Source organism: Meleagris gallopavo, chromosome 12, assembly GCF_000146605.3.
Source record: "Meleagris gallopavo isolate NT-WF06-2002-E0010 breed Aviagen turkey brand Nicholas breeding stock chromosome 12, Turkey_5.1, whole genome shotgun sequence".
NCBI classification, from domain to species: Eukaryota; Metazoa; Chordata; class Aves; order Galliformes; family Phasianidae; genus Meleagris; species Meleagris gallopavo.
This window is the reverse complement of record NC_015022.2, coordinates 6,898,347-6,916,201: the sequence shown is the minus strand read 5'-3', so window position 1 is coordinate 6,916,201 and position 17,855 is coordinate 6,898,347. Positions and strand designations below refer to the sequence as shown.

General features: G+C 45.4%; 1 protein-coding gene and 1 long non-coding RNA gene across 4 annotated transcripts; both read right to left on the bottom strand.

Annotated features, from left to right (window-relative positions):
• Positions 1 to 932: 932 nt before the first annotated feature.
• Positions 933 to 4,641, bottom strand: LOC100539718 (C2 calcium-dependent domain-containing protein 4C-like). Of its 3 annotated transcripts, none has more exons than XM_010717309.3 (2): positions 4,555 to 4,641; positions 933 to 2,368 (listed from the first exon to the last, which is right to left on the bottom strand). In XM_010717309.3, exon 2 carries the CDS (start codon positions 2,311 to 2,313, stop codon positions 1,018 to 1,020), a length of 1,296 nt encoding a protein of 431 aa, XP_010715611.1. In that variant the 5' UTR covers positions 2,314 to 2,368; positions 4,555 to 4,641; the 3' UTR covers positions 933 to 1,017. The 3 variants fall into 3 exon arrangements, with proteins under 3 accessions (XP_010715611.1, XP_010715610.1, XP_010715609.1); XM_010717308.3 differs by lacking the exon at positions 4,555 to 4,641 and adding an exon at positions 3,483 to 4,163; XM_010717307.3 differs by lacking the exon at positions 4,555 to 4,641 and adding an exon at positions 2,650 to 2,726.
• A 4,216-nt stretch (positions 4,642 to 8,857) lies between these two features.
• LOC109369608 lies at positions 8,858 to 16,507 on the bottom strand. The gene is made up of 4 exons (XR_002118880.1): positions 16,301 to 16,507; positions 15,478 to 15,534; positions 12,273 to 12,353; positions 8,858 to 10,930 (listed from the first exon to the last, which is right to left on the bottom strand). It is a non-coding gene; the product is annotated as an uncharacterized LOC109369608 (long non-coding RNA).
• Between the last annotated feature and the right edge of the window lie 1,348 nt (positions 16,508 to 17,855).

The window sequence follows — 17,855 nt, the reverse complement described above, 5'->3', positions numbered from 1 at the left end:
TACGACGTTAAAACCAGCACCTCAGCCACTCAATGTTTGCTGGTACAGTACAGAAAAAGGTGATCCTTATTTCATCTTAATACCTTGAAGAAGGTATACGCGACAAGTTAGTAACTGAAGCAGGAATTCAGTGCAGAGATCCCAAGCCATCTTTTGTCCATCCAGCACTGATCTATCTGCCTTAGTTTATGAAGGGAAGCAGTAGCTCAGTTGCTGAGAGCTAGAGCTCCAGGGTACGTTCCTGATCAAAACACAATTACCTGGCAACTTCACCCAGGCAGCTGTGAAATCAACCACGGAAAGGAAGGGTAAATGAAGATGCTAACTGCGCTAACAGCAGTCACCCTCTCCATAGTGACGCAAAGCAGGAGTCACCTGACTGCGTAATGTGACAGCGCGGGTCTGTGAGAGAGAGAGCTGAGCCTGCACACAGCAGCACGTAGCTGCTGCTCAGCAGAAGCTGATTGCGTTATTCTCAAAACAAGGAAAACTGTTAATGCCTGCTTTGGAAATCCAAATCCTCCCCCCATGTTCTGGAAGGGGGAATTACCAAATGAACCATCTCTCTCACTCCCCAAACATAAGGGGCATTAAAACGTTCCTTTCTGTAAATATGGGTGCTGTTAAAACGGTCTATTTAACTGATGTAGTACCTGGGTGCTGCCAGAGTGCCTGCTGCATGCACCTGCTGAGTATGTGCTTTAGGGATCAGAGGAAATGAAAAACAACCCTTTTTCCTCCTCGGAACCATAAACAAAAACAGCTTTAACTTGGTAACTGCTTAACATTTGATCCTAACAGCAAACCAGCCCTTCTCCTTTCTTCTTCACCTTCTCTGCTCCACAGCCACCATGGAATTTAGCAATGAATGCCTTATAGAGCTCAAAGTGTTAAGGCACACTGGCATGAAAACAATACCAAATGACACAGTGTTTTCAAGTATTCTATAAGAAAAAGAAACCAAAACTTTATTTAGTAGAAAACTTTCAGAATACAAAAATCAGTCTGTTTGAAGTATTACAAGGACAACATACTCATTAAAGACAATTCCTGTTCTCCTAAGGTGTAGTCCCGTTTCATGCTGCACCCTTTATTTGTTGCTTTCATCCTCACAGAGTGGCTGAGGAGTTCTTCTTCTGCAATGCCATCAAAAAAGAAGTCCTCATTGAAGATGGGATTCCTGCTTCTCTTTATAACAGTGCTTCTCTGTTTCTGAGTTTTCCCTGGCACCAGGGAGAGGGTAATGCAGCAGTTTATGTTTTTGGGCTCTACAGAGTCATCATATAAACCCTCTGCACTGATCAGACGGATCCTCAGCCTTTCATTTTCTGAGCAGTATTCAGCTGACAGTCTCAACATGCCCCCCTTGTCCATGACTACCGTGCTCTCTCCCACCAGTCTCCGCCGGCCACGGGCAAAGTCCAGGGGAAAGAGGGGAGAACAAGACACACTGCAGCTCCGTGCGGCGAGCAGCCCCTCTGAGGCCCGCCTGATGGCACTGGGGCTGTTATCAGTGGAGCTGCTCTCCTCTGTAGACAGAGAATTATTCCTGGACATGCCAGATTTGTTCTTGGCCTTTAGTGCTCGGCAGAGCAATCCTTCCTGACTTCGTGCCTTGATCAAGGAGCAGGATCTGGGAGGCGATCTGCTGAGAAGTGGGGAGCTGAAAGGAGAGGAGTCGCTGGAGGAGGCAGTGTCGCTGTCGCAAGCACCCTGCCTGTGCAGGTGCCTGGGAGGCAGCCTTACCGAAGTGAAGCTGATAGCAATGGGATTGGATGTGTTCCCTTTGCCACCGAATGTGTTAGCTCTGGATCGAGGCAGCGTCAGGCTGGGCAGAGCCCCGCACGTGTCACCGTGGAAGATCGATTCCTTTCTTCTGGTGTGGGGACTCTCCAGCAAAGTGCAGAAGCCGTAGGAAGTGGGAGCTCTGGGGAAGTGAGGCAGGGAGAGCGCGGCTTGGGACTGCGGGTCTGAGTTGGTGCCTTCTTCCTCCAGCGCTGGGAACTCTTCAGCACTTTCCACCTGGATGAAGTGGGGCAAAGAAGAGCTGGAGCTGTGGTCAGAGGACTTGAGATATGCATCCCCCGAACTGTGGTGCTGGCGGGAGCTGGGACCCTGAGCAGGAGCAGCGGTGCTTAGCCGGGGGGGGATGCAGAATTCCGGGATTCTGTCCGGGGTGAGCACGTTGGGAAAAGCAGCAGCCCCCAGGCGGGCTTTTTCCAGCAGATGTTGGCCAGGTGGCAGGCCCAGGAAGGAGGCACACGGGAGGTTCCTGCTTCCCTGCGACGCTCTGATCTTGTCCAAGAACCACATCGTTGCACCCAGACGGGAGGTCCGCAAAGGGGAAGAGCCGAGAAGGCAAAACTACCTGTAGATACAGAAATGCAAAACTACATTAACGTGCTTCCCAGGCACGCTGCAACAAAGCAAAGCACTGAGGATGCTGAGAACGGCGGGACCGACACAAATGCAGTCCGCACGTCCAAAGCAGTCTCTGCTCGACACGCTGCCGTCAGTAAGGTCTCATGGATTTTGCCGCAAGGACAAAATGAAGCCACCAAAAGAGAGGCTCAACGACATCGAGTCGCTACCGGGAGCCCTCCCCGAGCGACCCCTCCGTGCTCCCCCCGAGCCGAGCCCAGGCCCTACCTCGCCGGCTGCCAGCGGCTCTCCACTCCGGTGTCTCCGCGGCTGCCGGTCCTTTTAGCGGCGCCGGGCGCCGTCCCGACGAGGGAGGGAGGGAGGGGACCGGGAGGCGAACGGGGGGCTGCGGGCCGGAACGTCCCGCTGTGCCGCCGCGCTCTGAGCCGAGCCTGGAGCGGCTCGGGATGGAGCGGTCGCAAAACGAGCACTTGGCGAAAAAGCTCTTCTCGATTTGCGCCTCGCGCCCTCGCAGAGCAGCGCCGGCTGGGAGAGCTCACCCTGACCCACAGCCGCCCCTGCGGGAGGAAGTCCCTCGTCCTCCCCGTTTCCAGCTGCTTTTCATTCGCGGCCGCTTTCGAGATTATCTATCAAACGCAGTACAAAGGCAGAATTGTCTCAGTGTTTCCTTTCTTCTTGAGAGCCTGGCTGTTTTCCAAACTAAGAGCAGTAGAAGCGTGGAGCGCAGTTTTCCCACCTCATTTGAAAAAGACGTGGCTGCTTTTCTGCATCGGGGTGCGCGTCCCCTCGCCGTGCTATCCACAAAGAGCACGAGATAACTAAGCCCCGAGGCAGCACCTGTCGCTGCTACAGAGCAGGGTGCAACCAGAATGTGGACGAAATAAGTAGAAAAGGGGCAAAGAAACGCTTTTGCAAGTCACCTTGACAAGGAGCATCTTAAAAATGCAGGCATGCATGTCCCTTATGGGACATCGCACAGAGCACGGTGGGATCCGTGAGCTTTCCCAGCACAGTTCTGCAATGCAGCAGAACACAAATGGAGCTCTGCAGACTCTTTATGACTGTGCTAAAGGCTGCTAAGAGAAACCTTCACTACACACCTGTGAGAGGTTAGCCGAAGCTCAGCTGAAGCTGAATGCCTGTACCGCAGTGACAGGAACAATTTTGTCTTTCTCCCCGAAGAGCTAAAGTTCATGTTTACTTGGCTTGGAATAGACTGGATGTGCTCAAAGGAAGCAGATCAAGTGGGTTTCAGGGGCAGGGAACATTTTGAACCTGCTGAAAGGTTCAGCTGGGAACACACGTGTCCTGGGGCTGAGCCCTGCCTCGCTGCTGCTCATTTTACAAGCTTCACTTTCGTAATCATCCACTAGGGGGTTAAATAAGACACAATCAAAACACCCAAAAGCGCTCTGCAAGTTAATGCAGAGGAGACTGGAGGGGAATCCTGCGCCTTCTCCAGCACATGGGAGCACGCTCCTTTGGGCAGCAGAGCTGCATGGCACACACTGCAGTGGCACTGGGATGGTGTAGCACCACATCCTGTACTGCGTACCACAGTACTTCTACAGAGTAAGGGAGCTTCGTCCCATGCCTCTGCCTTTAATATCAAAGAAAGATTGGCCTCTTAAAATGGAAAAAAGTGAAGAAATTGGGGCTTTCTAGTGGGAAGCTTATTATTTCTAGTGACAATTCACAGATGTTGCCCAGAGCTGGCCACAGTGGCATGGTGTAGTAAATCAGCTACTCTGCTTTAGGTTCCATTTAGCCTTCATCTACGCTTATTAAAAAAAATCGCTAGAGCTTCCCCAAATCCCCTCATCTGTCATCCCCCTCCCTCCGGTGACTGAGGGCAAGCAGGTGCCTAACGGTGGGTGCTGTGAACCCCCCCTACCAGCCATGCTGTGGCCATTTACAGACAGCTAGACAGCTGCTGTGCTGGCAGCTCAGCGGCCCTGGAGCACTTGTACATCTCCCTGGGAATAGGCACTCCAGCGCATGATTAGCTGCTTAGCTTCCTGCCTTCAAAAGCATTGCTCTTTTCCTCTATTAGTTTCAGAGCATAATTAAAAAGCAAGTAAGCTTCCTGTTGCTATAAAAACGCCTGCAATAAGCCTCTTCTAAACGGGAAAGGCTACAACTCGTGGCTGAGGCTTTCCCACCCCCCCGTACCGAACATCAGGAGGAACTCCACCACCGGTGCTGTACGAGCCGGGGCAGCGGGAAGCCCCCAGCCGTGTGACGCGGGGCCGGCCGAGCCCAGCCGCTGTTCGGCAGCTCCACGCCGCTTTCGTTCCCGGAGCCGCGGAGCAGCGGCGGCCCCCTGGCGCCCCCTGCCGGCCCCGTGCTGCGGCTCCCGGGGCTGCGCCGGCCTCGAGCGTGAAGGCTTCCCGGCCTCATCCACCGGAAGTTCTTGATTCAGGGTTTATAGTTTACAAATGATTTCATTCTCCCGCAAACAAAGCAATGCCCTGCTTATTTGTTAAAGAAACACGGGTAGCTCTACAAGCTGCCGAGCATGAAGATAATATGCGTGCGCACCCCACACCCAACTACTGTAGGCTATTTCTGTAATGGAAGGAAAGCATCCTTAGCCTGCACAACTGCACAGCTTGTCCAGTGCAGCTGTCTTGGTAGAAGACATCTCTGTGGAGTATTTACACTAATCCAGAGATGTGCTCCAGGTGTTCATCTATCATAGAATGGCTTAGGCTGAGAGATACCTTGAAGCCCACCCATCCCCTGCTATAGGTTGGCTGTCTCCCAGCAGACCAGGCTGCCCAGGGCCCCATCCAGTCTAGCGTTGAGCACCTCCAGGGATGGGGCATCCACAGCCTCTCTGGGCAGCTGTTCCAGTACCTCACCACTCTCTCTGTAAAGAACTTCCCCCTGGCATTCAACCTAAATCTTCCTTCCCTGAACTTAAAACCATTTCCCCTTGACCTGCAGTTATCAACCCTTTCCAAGAGTTGATTCCCCTCCTGTTTGTAGGCTCCCTTTAGGTACTGAAAGGCTGCAATGAGGTCACCCTGCAGCCTTCTTTTCTCCAGGCTGAACCAGCCCAGCTCCCTCAGCCTGTCTTCATAAGGGAGGTGCTCCAGTCCCCTGATCACCTTTGTGGCCCTCTTCTGGACCCTCTCCAACAGCTCCCTGCCTTTTTTGTACTGGGGACTCCAGACTTGGATGCAGTACTCCAGATGGTGCTTCACAAGAGCAGAGTAGAGGGGGACAATCACCTCCCTGTCCCTGCTGGCCACCCCTCTTTTGATGGACCCCAATTTAAAGCCATTCCCCCTTGTCCTATAACTAGCAGACTGTGTAAAAAGTTGATTGCCTTCCTGTCTGTAAGCTTTCTTCAAGTACTGGAAGGTCACAATGAGCTCTCCTTGCAGCCTTCTCTTCTCCAAGCTGAACAAGCCCAGCTCCCTCAACCTTTCTATAATAGGAGAGGTGCTCCAGCCCATTGGCCATTTATGGCAGTGATTGGCTCAAGGGACTGGAAGGAAACCCAAGGGAAAGCCTTTCACCCCGGGGAGATGGTGGGTCCTGAGGTGCAGACGCACAGCACAGGAGCTCCCCACCCCAGCTCAGGGCACATCACCTCCCCTAGGGCTTGGCAGTCCCAATAGAGTCCCCAGCTCCCTGGAAGAAACTCAGACTTCACCCTTCCTGCCTGGCACATCCAGCCAAGACCAGCAAGAGAAAAAGAAACCTTTTTGGACTGTCGACTGTATAGGGAGTAATAGGGAACTTGCAAGGACAGCAGGGATGAGGTGGCAAAGACTTCCAACAGCCATTCAGTTGTAGTTTCCTGAAAAAACATCAATAGACTGAGAGGCATTTGGAATTTTTTTGTTAGATATCAATATCATAAGCAAATATTTAGCACATTGATTCATTCCTGTCATTTGGACAAAGGTCTCATAGCAGCCTGCTCACCACTTCCAGCCTAGATCAGTCATTTGTGTAGCATGCTCGGGAGTTGCAGAGGTCCAACAAATCTAGTCTGAAAACTTTCTTTCTTACGCTATTTCATACCGTGTAGCAGCTGGTATTTTGTCTCATCAGCAAAGGCCAGTTCCTATGCAATTTTATAAGTGTCCTTGCTCCTCTGAACAAATGAATGAAAGAACAGAAGAATGAATGCCGCTTGGCAGCAAAAGCACGTGAGTGGCAAGGCCCTTCAGGCACACTTAGGCTTTACGCAGAGCGCATCGAGTGCCTCGTGTCTCAGCAGTATGCATCGTAGTGACCCACCAGCTTGATCTGAAGAATTCTTTCTTTGAAGTATATTATATGGTCCTGTGACAAGAAGCTGATACTTGCCATTCAAAATCCAAAGAGATTATGCTGTCCACTGAACTCAGCAAAACCAGTCTGGACTCAGTCTGAAGTATGGTACGACAGAAGCATCTAGCCATATGTTGCTTTAAACGCTTCTCCGTGTTTAAAGTGGAGATATACCCAATCCCAGGCAGTATCTCCTTCGTATCTATTTCAAATCTGACATTTATACTATTTCCCCTTCCACACTCACACACTGTCCTCCTCCAAAGAGCACAGATCAGAAACAACCTTAAACAGAAGGAAGGAATGGTTAGTTCTCTAGTGCACCTCAGACACAGGCTGTTGACCCTTCCTGGCTGGCTGCAGGGTGTCCTGCAGGTACAGTACGTATAAAGCTTAAGTGCACTAGGTGACGTTGCTCTGTTGAAGTAACAACCTGCTAGTACAAACAACACTCACGAGAATGAATGAGGCAGCAAGCCAAGGCCATTTCAAAAAGGATGATTTACCTTGTCAGAACATGCCAGGTCTTAATTCAGAGTGTTAAACGTTTTAAAAATAGGCGTGTTGACAGACATCACTTCCCTCCCATGTCACAGGCTGCAAAGACGGGGGTGTCAGTGAACAAGCAGAGTTGCTAGGCTCACCTACAATAACATTAATTGCAGCTGCCCGCAGGCCACACAGTGTTCTGTGAGAGCCTATGAGTATGACAGCTCCAAGGAGCCAAGTATCGCTGCTCAGCTGCACACCATAACAGCAGGCATCAAGGAGCCACTGCCCATTTTGGGAATTCTGCTGTCAGATAGAGGGCTCCTAAGGTGCACATGCAGGAGTGCGTGCCTGAAAAGCTGCCTCCAGGAGCACGTGAGAATGTGCTTCAGAGTCTGCTGGTGTAAAAGCTACTGTTGTTGCAGAATACTGATTGCATCAGTATTTTGTGCTCTTCAGATATACAGCTAGAGTATTTCTCAAGGACGAACACCAAGTTAGACATCTATTTAAAACTTGAGATAAATGTTTTTTAAGTAGTAAAAAAAAATCTACAACACAGAGCTGATTCCCTCCTCTCCTCATCACATGGTGAACCCCCATTTATTTACATCAGCTGATCCCTAGACTCTGTTTGATCTAAGATTTGACTTGGAGATATTTCTGCTTTGCAGCAAGGTAAGGCAGCCACTTCCAGTCCAGCTCCACTCAGACCCCACAAGTATAACATTAAGAAGCAATTTGATGAATCAGAAGAGGATTCCCTACAAGTATTAAAATTTAGTTGAATGTTTTGTCTGTATGAAGAAAGTGGCAGATTGATAGGACTGGCTTCAGCATCTTGGTGAACAGGAAAAAATCATATAAGTGCAATCCATTTCAGAGTGGTATCACAAGTCAGCAGCACCTAATAAAAAAAGGGTTGCTTTTGGTACAGTGCAAAGCTTAGCTTCAGATAACGTTTGAAAATCAGCATCTTCTCCTAGCTCTGACATTTGGTGCTAGCAAGAATCATTGCTGGTATTCATCTATATCCTGCCTCCAGATCTGACTGGCCTCTCCCTCATGGAAAATGCCCAAGATAGAAAAATTATGCAAAGATTATACTTGGAATTCTTTCCAAACTGATGGGAATCCAACGCAAGGAGGAATCGAAGTATTTCCTCAGACCTACAGCATGTAGCCCTCCAGATCTAGACTGTGCTCTTGCTTGCTAACTCTGTATTTGCAGCAAATGGCTCATCACCAGAATACTCTTAATTCTAAAAAAGGAGAAGCAGAAAGGTGATACATCCTTGCCATGGAGTGCCTGATGACAAACCCTCATTATGCTGACAGTATCAGTTCCAACCAAAGTCTGTATTGCTTTTGGTTTTCCTTTTCTGTATGGGCTACAGAACATCATCTAGCAGCAAAGGTGAAGAGTAAACAACCATTTTACCACGATGTGACCTGTAGGAAAGAAAGAAAATTGTTCATGCAATAGATCTTCAAATCCAACATGACCAGCTACAAGCTTCTGAAATGTATTTCACCCTCTGATATGCCTGTGGAACTCCACAGCCTTTGACACAGGTGTACAAAAACTGACTGGCCTAAATTCTTCATCTAATCTGTGGCCTGTCCCTTTGCCACAGCTTGAAGCTTTAGTACAGCACAAGCTGTTATATTTTACCAGAGCTCTATCCTCCTTTGTCTCTAGGTATTTTTCTGTATAATCCTTTTCTTCCCTACCTCTCTACATGAGCAGTTAGACAGAGCCTGGACAAATATTAATTGTTGAAAATACAGCATAAACCAGGAAAACAACACAGGTAGCAGAGTTCTGCTCTTTACAGTGTTAACATCCTTTTACAAAGTATTTTTTTCTCCCCATAGCATCTCAACAAGGTTTCTGCCATCTGAGTGAACATGGCACTTGCGCAAATTCAGAAGGCTGACAGTTGCTACCAAAACCAATGCCTTTTTATTTATTCCCAGTAGATGTGTTGTCTTAATGCTGAAGTTCTCACTGGCAGATTCCCTGCTCTTTTGGACCCTCACAACTCCACCATCCATCCTCAGACTGTCCTCAGCATTTCTCTGCACAGGACAGTCCTATTTTAGAAGCACCCAGGTGCATTCAGCAGCTGTACAGAAGTTTTCTGTCCACCAAGTTGTTGTGTTTCTGTGCAAGTATTTTTGAAATGAAAGTGTTCTGCATTTTTCACTTTCTATTTAAAAAACAGGTACTGTTAAGCTCTTGACCCTGCAAACCTTCGTGTAGATAATCCATGATTATCTCACTTCTGCCAGAACTCCTTATGCTCACAGATTACTTGGAAAACGCAAGTCATTTTGAATATCAGTAGTAGGAAAAAAAGCAGTCTATCAGTGAAACTGCTACCAGAATTGATTTCAGGAGATGTTGTGAAGAGCCCTATAGACTTCTGGTGACTTTAGGAACAGGCTTGGGATCTTACAGAAGTGTTACTTATAGTGCTAGGGAATAGAAAGGAAGAGATAGTGACAGTTTTGTTATCGGAAAGAAATTGTCACAAATTTCATTTAAAACAAAATTAGATGAGAAGTCATATACTTCGAGATAAAGGAATTTTGCAGCACCCCCTGCTCTCCTCCCAAATCCCAGTGTTGAACATCTGCCATTAATGGTTTACAACCAGAAAAGTAGCAAAGTGGGTTAAAAACACATACAGAACAACACCAGTTCAAAAGAGTGAACAGCAAAAGTGTGAGAAAAACAAGGATTTTCTCTGACAAAACCACTTCCAAGTCAGGGAATCCATTGGCATCAGAAAACAAACAGCTTTACTATTGCTCCCAAACACACAGAGTTTAAACATATGGCTACAAGATATTACTATATAAAGAAAAACAAATTGAAGTTATTGCTGTCTTATACACATTGCTACAGGGAAAAGCAGGGAAAAGACTGTATGAAATTCCCCGGCACTTTGTAGAAATTGTAACATGGCTAGGAGCTTCAGTTAAGAGGGGAGGATGAAAGAAAACCCGTAGTTCTTTAGCTGCCTCAGCCTCTCTTATTCCCTTAATCAAGTTCCAAGCTTGATCCCAGTCTGAGCCTCCCTCCCCGGCCCCTTGGGGCTGGCAGCTGCCCTGCTGGAGGCTGGGAGCAGCTGATGTGTTACACATGGCACTGGTGTGCTGGGAGCCTTCCCTTTCCACCCCAAACGCTTGAATGGAAGTAAGCTACAATCTGCTTGCCATGCATGTTCCACTTGATGTCTTGCACTACCCAAAAGCATGGCAGAGTAAAATACTTGAGCTCTTGAAATGCATTTTTTGCTATCCATACGAGGAAATTAAAGGATAATTTCTTCAGCTTTGTAGCACTCACAAGCATCTCTTGCCACTTTTACAGTCTGTCAGTAAAAATAACACGCAGTGAAAGCTCTGAGAAATGGTTTCCCAGCACCAGTTTTATAAGGGGGCTGCACAGACAAGGTCGTTGAGAAGAAAGATAGCAGGGAATACCATACCATTTCCATCCTGTAGCAACAGGAAGCACAGCTCTTCCTTTGTGACCATCCTTGGAGCTGAGTGTGAAACCAGACTGGTGATTGAGAAGATTTTTGTTTTCCTCCCATCTGAGTAAGTGATGAAAGAGTCTTCCTGGGTTGTGCTTTGTACTCTCTCATCTATTCCTAGGTTGATGTTTGGGCATGGATGTGTGTGTGAGTATAGGAATGGTAGGGCTGCCCCTCCTTGAAGTCTCTGGGACTGGAAAGACTTGGAAGCTGTTGATTCACTGCAAAAGAAGAAAAATCTCTGGTCTTCAGGGTCAACAGGTGTACAGGCACTGACAAAGCATGGCTCTGGCTTCTGATATTTATAATGTTGAGCTGCATAACAACAGCACTCTCACTCTGTGTTATTTGCTCTTATTTATTATTTACTACGATCAGGAAGCACAATTGATTTTAACTAATTAAAATATTATACTCCCTGATTCGCTTCTCAACAATTCTCCTACAGAATCAAAGCAGTGGGATTCAACAGCAGATAAAGTGGCAGTCAGGCTGGGGTAGCCTTACCCCCAACATAGCTGGATAGCATTGCCCTGCAGAGGCCAGTCTTTTCAGGCAATCTGAAGACATTAACAGCTGCCCCACTTCACCTGTCAACAATTCAGCCCCCTCGAGTTGTCAAATCCTCTTTAAAACAACCCACCTCAGCTCTTAGAATGTAATTAAAATCTCTTCTACTTTCTGTTTGACCGAAGGCCCTCAGAAATCAGATAGAATCCTGTCATTACAGGTCATTACAGAACACTGCTTAGGCCAATGTTCTGAAGAAAAATTGCTAAATAAAATAGAGGTTTGTGGATGTCTTGTTAGCCATACTCCTGATACTCCATTCCACTAACTTCTTAAAGTATTGCACTATTTAACAGGTTATAATTATGCAAGCCCTTCAAGGACTGTTTCAATGTTAAATAATCCTACTGGGACTGTACAAGACCAAATTTCACCCAGTTTAAAAAGAATGGGAAACAAAGGAAAAAGAATGCTCTTGGGCTTGTGCTATTATACAGGATACTTTGATTTTAAATATTTTTGAGAAGTATCTGCAGTGTGCTGCCCAGTGGAAGTGTGAAAAACCATTTCATAAGTCAGTTTAAGTTAGCAGCACTTCGTGTCCTCCAGGCAAAGAAATACTTTATGGTTTATCTACATGATAAAGGATCATTAAAAGAAAGAATTAACGGAAGATTGCTATCAGTGAATGACTGACAATAAGATGAAAGATTGATTTGATCACAGGAAATGCAAACAAATTATACCTCCAGGGGCTCAGTGAAAAATGGGGCAGAAACTGACAGTTTATGTGATTAAAATAAATCACCATCAGTCCTGGAGATGGAGCAGCTGGGAGTCAGCTCTCCCCTCAGTTGGGCTGAGTTTACCTTTGTGTAATGCTTCACAACCTAAGTGAGAAGAGAATCACATGCCACATGCACACTGTGCTCCGATCAACCTTCACAACATTGACTCCAGAGTGTCCATCAGTAATATTCCTATCCAGCTGGTCATTTTTCCCAGGGCGCCGGAGCTTCATGGAAAACAATGCAGCAACATGAGGTTTCTTACCAGCTCTTGTACACAGGAACTCCGGAATTCTCTTGCTGATTTTATTGTGCATTTCTTTGCAGTCAGCATCTCACCAGCAATCTGTAACATCAAAAGCAGCAACAATTTTCTTTTTTCAGTGCTCCCAAAGTAGAGTGTGTGTCTTTTTCATTTTTACTGTATTTTTTCCAATATCAGTCCTTTCACAGAGCACAATCCCCATGCCACCCTTTTCTCTCTCCATCTAGACTATTGGTGAAGCCGTTCGTCATAGTGGTCCTCATTCACATTTCAAAGCAATTGAAAAAGCATACTGACCAAAGAAGACTAATCTAGTAGACTTAGAGCACTTCACCTCGTAAAACATGAAAAAATATTGCATAGCATTGCCTTTCCAATCTGTTACATCTTTTCTCCTGCCATAGGTTACACTGTACTCAAACTCCACTTTCTTCCTCCCTTAGAAATTAAGCGCCTGTCAGGTTTCTGCCATCTCCAAATCCAGCTCTGCTTAACATATCAAATCCATTTTCTAAACTCATTCCTACAGATTGTGCAGACATTTGATGCAGAACAAGCAGCTATGACAATACTTTCCCTGTGGTATGACCACTCTAGACATCCCTCTAGTGTTACCAGCAACTCTACTGTTGACATTAGAGTTTCTTTGAAGACTATTTATACAGGGCAGATTTGCAGAGTAGGCCATTTTTGGATAAGGAATGCAGAGCTGGAAGGGATCTCCTAGGTCACTGAACATGATCCCCTGCTATTACAGACACTACATTATTCAATTCCCCATCATGAGCTTACATCATGAACTTACACTGCATTGTGAAAAGTCAGGTTTCAGTACTATTTCTCCCAGAGGAAAATCATTCCAGAATCTAATCACTGCAGATAAACTTCATGTTCTTTGGGTTTTCTCTTGTACAAGAGACTAGTCCCATCCTTCCCTGCAGTAGGAACACTCACTAGGTGTTTTATATCAAAGAAGGAATATTTATCGTATCTGTGGGAAATGTACATCCTAATACATGCCTCTTTCACAACCACTTTACACTAACTGCTCATGGTGACTCGTGGTTGACTTATACCTGAACCATTATCCCCAGTAACTGACATTTCATCATGGAAGGTTTTGTTCTTTCTCCTAATTGCAAGACTACGCATTTTAAAGCTCTGAATTTCCCCATTTCTTTACTTCATCCCTGTGGACAATAGTTCTCTTTCTCTTGTCTTAGAGGAACGAGAATTTCTCCATCTTTGTCAAAATCCTCCCCCACAGGATGTCTCAAGTAAAGGCTTTCTTTGTTTGAGGGAATAAGCAGAGTATTTTGGTAATCAGAAATCCAAACAAACAATACTTCCTGGACAGGGGCCAAGGGAAGGCTGCATAGAAACATTCTACTCAGAGCTGAAATGGATTACCATCAGGACTGTTCAGATGAAAATACGTCTTCATTTCGCTGCTCCTTCTCAGTGCAGGTGTGAGCAGGCACATGTAGAAGATTCACTGTGTGCAGTGTAAGCTCCTTAAGCATACATATCACTGCTTTGCAATCTCTGGACTATGAGCTCCATGTCACTGTGATGGACAGTCCATCAGTCAGGTTTACTTGCACTGAACCCTGCAGTGAACATGCAATTATGTCACCAGTATGCTTGGCAGCTATAGCCAGCTCCTCTAGATAGTGATAGTCAAAAAACAGAAACATTTCAAGCAAGAAAAAGGATGCATCTCGCTGCTCCTAGCTACGCAGGTTACTCTCATCTATAACTGTGGTAATTTCCTGAGGCAAAACTTCCAGTTTCTCATTCTCTTTGCTGTTTGGTAACCAAATAGCAGATGGCTGGGCTACAATTAGACATACATACATGGCACCACCTGCCAGATACATTTTTTTGTTCACACTGGAACAGCTGTTATTCTCCAATTTTGCAAATTCAGAGTGAAGGAGAAGAGTAATTTTTAATTTTTTTCTTTGGCAGGTGCTTTAATTCTCTGCACAGTATAATGGTACAAACTCAAAAAAATTTAAGATTATAGCAGATCAGAATGTTTTATAACAGCTTTGCAAGTCAAACAGTGGACATTTAATAAGTTAACTTAAGGAGTCCCACAACCAAACAACATCAAGCTTCAGCCATGTACATCTTTTTTTTTTTTTTTTCCCCATAAAGAATCTTCTTCTATATTTAGTGACACAAATTCAGCTAAACTATTCGAAGTTTCCTAACACAATAATTAGGATATTCAGCAATAAAGCCACCAATGCATCAAAAACCTCCCAAAAGATAAGATTTTAAAGTGTTATCACTTTGTCTTTAATGCCTCATTTAAAAATGAGGGAGACAAAGAAATTTATATAGTGCATCACTTCCATGTTTTCCAGCTCACTGATCCATAAGTCAGTCCTTGAACCTATCAATAACACAGCATGATTTTCTCAGAAGCACTGATACAGATGAACTTAATTTTAGGATGGTGTATCAGGCATGCTGGTGATGGGTCAACAGCTGGACTAGATCTTTTCCAGCTTTAATAATTCTATTAAAAAGCACAGAGCTGATAGTTCTTACTGAAGTAATGGCTCTTCCTCCTTGGGAAAACAGGGAATTTCCTGCTTGACCAACCTCATCTCCTGCTATGACTGAGTGACTCACCTGGTGGATGAGAGAAAGGCTGTGGGCATAGTCTTCCTAGGCTTTAGCAAAACCCAGAGAGCAATGATGAATGGAGTTAAATCCAGCTGCAAACAGTTGCAAATGATGTTCCCCAGGGGCCAGTATTGGGGCCCATCCTCTTTAATACCTTTATTGACAGTCTGGATGATTGCACTCCCAGTAAGTTTGCAGATAACACCAAGCTGGGGGGAAGTGTTCATCTACCTGAGGATAGGAAGGTCCTACAGAGGGATCTGGATAGGCTGGATCATTGGATTCTATGAATATGCAGGCTTACTTGAAAGATATGAGCTGGGCTACAGGTAGCAGAATTTAGTTTACACTGGTGGTAAAGTTGTCACAAAAACTTGAGCTGGTCACTGTTAACATGGTTCCCACTCACAGGTACAAACAAAACATGTCTTACTTTGCTGGAGTTGTTATTTTTAGTGATTGCTTTCCCCTCACAGACTCTACGTTTAAAAACCAAGTCCAAATGGTCAATCAGCATCACTACTTCTTGAAGTGGCTGTACTTCAGTGCTGGGTAGAAAACTTACCTCATTGAATTGCTGGGCAGGAGCAGTGTCTAAGCACACAAGAAACATCTGCAAAATCTGACAGAGAGCCAGAAAAGCATTTAGAATTTAGACTGATAGGCACTGTTGCCCTGTAGCCAAGCTCCCTAAGGCAAGATAAATTTCCCCACAAAACTATAAAGCTGTAACTCCCTGCACAATCACTAATATCTAGATAATCTAATGCCTTGCTCTCTTTCTTTCCCCCACCCCCTTGTCTAGTAGCTTTGCTTTTTCAAACCATTACCAGCTGGGAGTACCTTTAGCCAGCACTCCCTGCCACTGAACACCTCTAGCCACAAATGCACCTTCAGAGCATTTCCACCCAGCAGAGCACCTTGTGACAGGCTGCATCTGTGCCACACTGCTGGGGCCTCCTCACCACAGCGGGATGAAGTGGGCAGCACAGAGTCAGGGTTTGACCCCTGGGTGCAATTTCTGTTCTGCTTCAGAAAAGTTTCCATGGCTGTCCAACCTTTAGGCTTGCCTAAGCCACACTGAGTGAAGAGAAAGAGTCTTGGGCCACATATAAAATATATAATATGGTTAACATATGCAAGTATTGAAACTGATTACAGCATTAAAAAAAAGAGGGCAACAAAAACATAGAACTAGCAGGTTGAACACATGGTTTAGGCCATGATGAGAGGTGCATGTACTTATTGTCAAGGAGGCAAGACATAAAGCAGTTGTGTAGTACCAAAGTTGCAGGTGCATTTAAGGATGTAGGCAGATGCACAATTGACTTCTAAGGTGTGCCTTGCATTTGTAGCTCAGGTGCTCTTACTCTCTGCTGGATATCTACCTGCATTCCCAGGAAGTTGCATGCCTTTGCCAGCTTAGCTCCTTTCCAGCAGCTCAGCCATCTCTAAGGCCTACAGCAAAACACATATTGATTTCAGCTGCATGCCGTGCCCAAATAACCAGCTGTCTCTTATCAGGGGCACACCTCAAACAACCTCTTTTAGCTCTGAGTTCCATCAGTTATAGAACCATCATTGCTTATTGAAGTGATACCACATCCTAACAAGTCAGTGCTAATTCTAATCACTGACCAGGAAGTATGAAAAGCCACAAGGTTCCCAGCAGCTACACCTTGGCTCCCTTGGTATGCCAACCTTCAGCATCTCATCATTCAGCTCTGTGTTTGCGCACATAGCCTCTGGTGACTTGGGAACAGATTGAAAGGGGCTGTCTCTGTCCAAGCCTCTTACTCTACTGCTGTGCCATGTCCTGCCCAGAAGTGGAGGGAAGGGGTGATCAGATTTGCAAATGAGAAATGTGACAGTGTCATTTCCCACACATCTTCACCTTAAATTCTAGTCAAGAAATTGATTATTAACATGGACCATCATAGAGGTGAACAAAATTAAAAACTTTGTAGAGAAATTACAAGTTATTCCATTGATCAGGGCTAGTACAATTTTTTAAATTCCCATTAATTTTAATGAAATGTAACATCCTGGAATCCCATTTCCCCTACTGACACTTGTCCTACACATTCAGAGTTTCATTCAGAGAAACTTTATCTTCACACACCTGCCAAATCCTGAAGCATTGTAATTTTAACTTTTTTTCCACCTAAGAAAACATATTTTTTCCTCCATTCAGTTTGTTCTTGAAATTGGACATACAGCTTATTGGCTTTTTTACTTTTTTTGGGTAATTGAAAAGCAAGTCCCATTGAAACCCTGAAGTACAACCTGTTCCTTGGGATGGAGAATGAAGGAGTACATCATCTAAGATGGGCACATGAAAGCACACTACCTACTTCACAGCAAAAAAAGAATAGCAATCCCTTGTTTAATGAGGCAGGCTCCTGGGTTGAGCCCTTGCTGCATATCACTCAATTTTCTGGCACTCATTAAAACACTCAGATGAGGACTGTGTGCATTCCTTACCTCCTGAGAAGTGTTTTCTTACTTCGGAATCATTCTCCATTTTCCTAGTACTGCCTCAACGTGAGAGCACTAAAATCATGCAAAAAGGAACATTCCCCAATTCCATGTTGTTCCTATTAGTTCTCAAGAGCTTGCAGCCTCAGCTTTGAGGAGCTTTCATGTAAGGGAAAGCACAGCTGAAAGTCTGCTCCATTACTGCAGGAGTGAAACTCCCTTTTCCCTGTGTAGTTTAGAAATATTTAACCACTTCATTTTTATGACCGTAAATGAATATGAAGTAAAATTCATGTAGAACCATTAGAGTAAATTAATTTTAGAATAAAATTGAATCAAGTAATTGAGGGCTACAAAACATTCCTGTGCAAGCTGCACTTCTAATTTGCATGGTAACTCTGGCTTGGCAATTATGCTGTATTGAAATAATGCTGAAACCAATCCTAAGGCAGAACGGGTACCAGG

What these genes read in the sequence shown, in the direction of transcription:
- LOC100539718 (XM_010717309.3), bottom strand. Translation starts at nt 2,313, where the DNA reads ATGTGGTTCTTGGACAAGATCAGAGCGTCGCAGGGAAGCAGGAACCTC.